This window comes from Nematolebias whitei, chromosome 2 (genome assembly GCF_014905685.2).
Source record: "Nematolebias whitei isolate Nwh7 chromosome 2, NemWhi1, whole genome shotgun sequence".
Taxonomy (NCBI): domain Eukaryota; kingdom Metazoa; phylum Chordata; class Actinopteri; order Cyprinodontiformes; family Rivulidae; genus Nematolebias; species Nematolebias whitei.
This window is the reverse complement of record NC_056499.1, coordinates 9,304,774-9,310,726: the sequence shown is the minus strand read 5'-3', so window position 1 is coordinate 9,310,726 and position 5,953 is coordinate 9,304,774. Positions and strand designations below refer to the sequence as shown.

Genomic DNA, 5,953 nt, shown 5'->3' with positions numbered 1-5,953 from the left:
TAGGAAAATATGGAACAATAAGATCTGTAATATATGATGGAGCTAGGATGTTGAGAGCTTTGTAGGTTAGAAGTAAGATTTTTAATTAAATTCTGGATTTGACAGGGAGCCAGTGGAGAGAAGCTAAAACTGGGGAGATATGATCTCTCCTACTAACTCCAGTTAAGACTCTGGCAGCAGCATTTTGGATCAACTGAAGACGTTTTAAAGAAGTATTTGGACACCCAGATAAGAAACCGTTGCAGTAGTCCAGTCTAGACGTGACAACTGTATGAACCAGTTTTTCTGCATCATTTTTAGATAAGATGTTTCTAATTTTAACAATGTTACGCAGGTGGAAGAAGGCGGTTCTAGTAACGTTTTTAATGTGGGCGATAAAAGACATGTCCTGAGCAAAAATAACACCAAGATTAAATGCACTGGTATATATTTCCATTTACCAGAAAGGTAACGTAATTGGTTGACATAAATAAACACAAATTTAACAATGAGCTCCACCATCTGGGGGCTGCTCCTCTGCATCAAAAGGATTCAGTTGAGGTGGTTCAGGTCTCCTTGATGCCTCCCTTTGGACGTTTTCCAGACATATCCCATTGAGAAGAGACCCCAAACTCACAGGAGGGATTTTATATCTTCTCTGGTCTGGAAACACCTTGACAGCTGGTGAGAGGGAGGTCTAGGTTAGTCTCCTGGACCCGTTGCCTCCACAGCTTGACCACGAGTAAGAGTTTGAAGATGGAGACCTTGCAACTCATGTTTCAAAGCGATATACATCATAGATAATCATAAAAAGATTTAAAATTAAAGCATTAAAAACCGGAGCGGACGAACGCACCCTGCGGGTTTTGTGCTTGTGTTTCGATTGAAATGATGAATAATATTAGGAGAACAAAGGGATTAATGTTGGGAGGATTACTCGGTGATGTAACAAGGATATCTGCTGCATTAGATTGATTGACAGGGAAATAAAACAGCTCTTACATTTTGTAATTTTCCTAAAAACTCATGTAAAATCCAGCTGAGCGATGATGTCACCAAAGTCAAATGTGGTCTTCACCAGTGTTTTTGTGTTGTTTTGCATGTCCCTCTTAAATAATGCAGGTTGAGTTAATTGTAGGTTCTTAAAGATTATTGCGTTGGTTGCCTGTGTTGTTTTCTGTCTTGTGTCCTCCAGACAGAGAGCAATATAAAACCTTTGTTAAATTAAAGAAGAAAAAAGTTAATACAAGTTTTATTCTCTCAAATATAAAAACTAACCGACATGTTTTTGCTTAGTTTCACTTTGACTTAAACAAGTATTAGTTTTCCGGCTGTGAATCTTAAATTTTAGAAAGTACATTTAATATTTTCTACAGTTTTAGATGTGACAGGCAAATTCCAGTTCTAGTTTCTGATTAGAAGCTGAACTTTATTAAAGTTTCAGAACAGTGTCGTTTCTCTGACACTGAGGTCCAGTATTCCCTGAAGGAACGCATATCGCCCGCCACCTTCATGACATCATTTCAGACCCAGATCATATTATGATGAAAAACTATGCACTTTGTAAACGGTATTATCACTTGTCATTTGTGTTAGCATTCAGAGTATGTGTTGGGGATGACTCTCAGCTACTACCACCCCAGCTTTTTGCTCAGTAGTTGTAAAATGAGGAGTTACTCAAAACATTTTTGTGTGTTAACTAAGGTCAATTCACTGCCGGCCTTAATTAATTAGTCTTACAGTAGTCCCTCGCATATCGCGGAGGATCCGTACCCTGAAGACCCACGATAAGTGAAAAACCGCAAAGTAGGAATAGTAGTACAAGAAGTAAGTAGTAGTTAATTTAATTATTTATATATATTAGGGTGTTTTAAACCCTTCACACACTCTTGCAATGTTCTAAACAATGTTAAACTCTAAACGCTCTAAAAGAGCACAGCACGTCATGATTTCAGTTCCCTGCCTCGTCTGCTCTTTGCCACCTGCATGCGCTCTTGGCCACGCCCACTTCTCCACTCTGCACAGAGAACAGCTGATCAGCTGCAGCAGGAAGTTTAGCCTGCATTATGGGCTGCACAAATGTGCAGCAGGTGCTAAACAATTTAAAACAATTTATTTCAAATAAAAATTCCATGCCGATCGTGCGGCTCATCCATCAATGAGCCAGTTTTGTGTCATGTCCACTCTTATTTTGAAAAACCTCAGTAGAGCGAGTCTGCGATAAACGAACCGCGAAGTAGTGAGGAACTAAGTTCTGTGGGCCTGAGAAGTGGACATAAACACGTCTCTTCAGAGCGGCACTCTGTGATTTGCGTCACGGTGTTACTTGGTGTGTCACAGCGTTTCTCAGACGATGTTTCTCGCAGTAGCAGAGGGAGTTTTGTTAATTAGTCCCGGCTCCAGACGAAGCCCGGTCTTCTCCTGATCTCGGACCACCACCTCTCCTCCCTGATCTGCATCCCTCTACATCTGCTCTGTGTTAGCAGGAAAAAACACAGTTCTTTTGTAGTTGGGTCCAGTCAATAGGGAAGCAAATCAAGGGGGTGGTTTCCTGTTTCCTGCGTTCCCCAGACAGTTCACACTCGGGCCCAGTAGCCCCGTTTCAGTTTCTATCATTCATTTGGTCCTGCAGGAAGCTGAGGGGAGTCCTCGCCCAACAATGAGCCCCTTTTCTCGTTCTTGTCTCTGAATGTGCTGCCGGTATTCCCCCATAGTCATCTTTCAGCTGTGACCTCGTGCCAAAGGACGAGACTTTGATTAAAACAACGTAACACAAACGTTTCGCTGCAAACTGCAATCTTTGCTGTCCACACTGAAGAAAACCGACCAAAGCTGTTATGAAAAATGCCAACGTTGACAACAAACTCAGAGAATATTAAGCAATTTACCAAATAAAGGAATAAAACTCAGTTTAATTACTGACAAATTTCACTTATATATATATATATGTATTATATATATATATAGCCAATTAAAGCAACTACCTGATAACAGGAGAAAAGACCATTTGCGTGTTTGTGTTAACCACACCGGTTTGTAGCTGTTTGTGTCGATAAAGCTGGTTAAGATACCAACCCCCATGCTTTATGATTTAATCTACTGGAGGACATATTTGAAACAAAGATGGGCAGATTTGAACCAGATCTTATTAGCTGGCTTGTTTTACACATTCTGGCTCCATGTGAACTCTATAAACACATATGATTATTATATTATACAGTATGTTTGTCTTTAAAGATATAAATTCTAACAGCTGATGGAATTTGAGCCTTTTTGTTTGTGTGCTTCTCCCTTACACAAGACATAACATGTAAAAAAAAAAAAAAAAAAAGCTGCTTTGCTCTCAAACTGTTCTCTTCTGTCTCTGTATGCTTCGGTTTATAGATGGTAAACACAAGTTTTTAGTACATCCAACCAGAACGGGTTAACCAAAGCAGTCAAACCCAACGCTGAAAGGTTGTGGCTTTAAGTACAGCAGCTTAAACAAAAGCCAGCAGGAAGATAACAAGGGGTGAAACTGCACGCTCAGCGGGCAAAGGAAGTGCATTTTGTATTTGAGATGACCTGCCAGATACAGCTGTGGAAAACGGTACACAAACAGATTTGTTGTTGATGATGCATTTGCAAATGTTTCCATTTTGCTGCTGTAGTTTTATTAAAAAACGAAACTCGTTTAGGTCTGTTTTACGAGCTTAGATCCTCTCAGGGTACATACGGTCCGTGAGCATGAGTCAAGTTGGCAACGTTTGATTTTCCTCTCAAACCCTTAACCTTTAGTGTGTTGTTACCATCTAATGGCACAATAAGTGTCTTTTTGGATTTGAAGGAATACTAGATAAGAGATTGTGTAGAGGATTTGAAGTGTTTCAGGAAACAGGAGTGGGTGGCTGAATTCAGGCTGACGGGCCTGACTGAGGCCCCCGTCCTCTCTCTGACAGACGTCCAACAGAGGCTCCCATATTCCTTCCTGTCCAGAGTCAGTATAGACATCTGTATTTAATGGGAGGGGCTTGAAATGCCTCGAAAGGTGGGTAATCATGCAACTGCCTTTATCTGTGTTTGTCTGTTGGTCAAACATCTCATGAACCACGAACCATGAAGATGGCCGCCACAAAAATGGCTGTAATTCAATCAGTTTTATAGATAGTGAGTGAAAATCTGTTGCGGTAGTTGTGAAATGTCAAATTCTCAAAGCAAGAACTTTGACATCAACTGTTTGGGTGAAAGTGTTGACATTGGGGGGGGTAGCTGTGGCTGTGTGGTATGGGAAAGTTGGAAGTTCGATTCCACGAGCAGTCACATGCTGAAGTGTCTCTGGACAAGACACTGAACCCCTCATTGTCTCCGATGTGTGTCCCATCGGTCTATGGATGTGATAAAGCTCTGATTAGTCTTTGTAGATCTAGTAGAGTGCTGTATGAATGGGTTAATGAGGACACAGATTGTGTTGTAAAGAGCTTTGAGTATCTTGATAAGACAGAAAGGTGCTTTATAAGTACAGTCCATTTACCATTAATGAAGATGGAAGAAGCGTAGCTGCCTTTTCCCATTGTTCAAAATCGAAGTAAAAAAGTTTTTTTTGTAATTTTTTTTCCTGCTGCCGTGTTGTATTTTTGGAGCCATCATTAGGGACTTGGGGCTGTACCTTCAATAGAAAAGTCCTGCCAACACACCCTGCTGACTCACTAGCTGTCAATCACAGTGTAACATGGCACATTCCTTTAAGCCTCAATTAACTTTATTCAACTAAACATATTTAAAAAAAAAATGCACATTTAAATATGCAGCAGTAGAATAACAAATACATGAATCAACATTTAAATCAACACCTTAAAATATTGTTTGAATAGTTTTTTTTTTATTTTCTAAGTCTGGAAAATGGCAAATTGTACCGGAGCCAGCCTCTACGGGGCGTTCGTCCTTGGTGGCTTCAACTTCCAGCTTCCGGTCCTGTTTCTGGTTATAACACAGCTCGGTGATGTACACCCACAACTGAAGAACTTCTGGAGTCAACTCGACTAAAGATGGCCAACGCAGCTCAACATGTGGTTATACCTCGCAGATCTTGAGCTAAACTTGGTGTGGTATCAGCTGAGATTCAGCGCCAAGATGCTGAGCGCTAACGGTAATTGGTTCACGGGTAAATGTAGTCAAGGCAGCGGGCGATATGCATTCCTTCAAGGAATGTTAGTTTCATTCTTCAGGAAAAAAAAAATCTCATTCAGAGAAATAACAGCTCAGTTTGTTGCTGTTCCATTCAGACATACAAGTTCTCCGTTTTGTCCTAGAAGGCGAGCTCTCTGGGAGGTTTTCTTGTAAACACATACGTGTTGACCGTTGGGACGCAGCTTGGGCTGGTGGGTTAATGATCCGGGTCGGGTGCAGCGGTAACGTGTCCTCCATGGGAACACGGTACCAGGAACAGTGGGATGTCTCTCCGTGGGCCCAGCATGCAGGGTCAGCAGGGGTAAATAAAGGTCTAGAGAGCCGCTCCCTCAGCATGTCCTTGAGGTGCCCTGTGGGAGAAGTCATCCGGGACGACCTCTACCTGCTAACCATGACAAGGAACAGGAATATTCTCTGTGGTGCGTGAAAGAAGGGTGGACACTTTAATAAAACTTTAAGAAAGTAATCATTATATGTACATTTACAACTTGTTAATGTTTGGACCTAGTTAAAGTTTACCTTCGTGGCTAATTAACTTTAGGGAACAAAAATAGCTATAGCTCTGGCAATTTTTCTGATGTTGAGCTAAAATTTGGCGTGGTAGAAGCCAGGGGTGGAAGTAACGCATTGCAAATAGATTTTTTGGGGGGGTACTTATACTTTTATGAGTATTTCTTCCAAGTGTGTAATTTTACTCATATTTAAGTACAATTTAGACCATGTAATCTACTTTGCTACTTTTAAAATCAGATGTCGCTACTGAGTACGGCCGCAATTTGAATTAATATTCAAACCGTTCATCTGTATC

The 5,953-nt window shown here is 40.9% G+C and overlaps 1 protein-coding gene across 1 annotated transcript in view; it reads right to left on the bottom strand.

Annotated features, from left to right (window-relative positions):
* The window catches only part of LOC119425459 (ras GTPase-activating protein 3), a 31,837-nt gene extending 26,326 nt beyond the window's left edge, over positions 1–5,511 (bottom strand). The window contains exons 1-2 of the mRNA XM_037692991.1: positions 5,307–5,511; positions 4,888–4,997 (exon numbers count right to left, since the gene is read on the bottom strand). Of these exons, the coding sequence (XP_037548919.1) occupies positions 4,888–4,997; positions 5,307–5,511 (315 nt within the window). The remainder of the gene's footprint in view (positions 1–4,887; positions 4,998–5,306) is intronic.
* Positions 5,512–5,953: the final 442 nt, after the last annotated feature.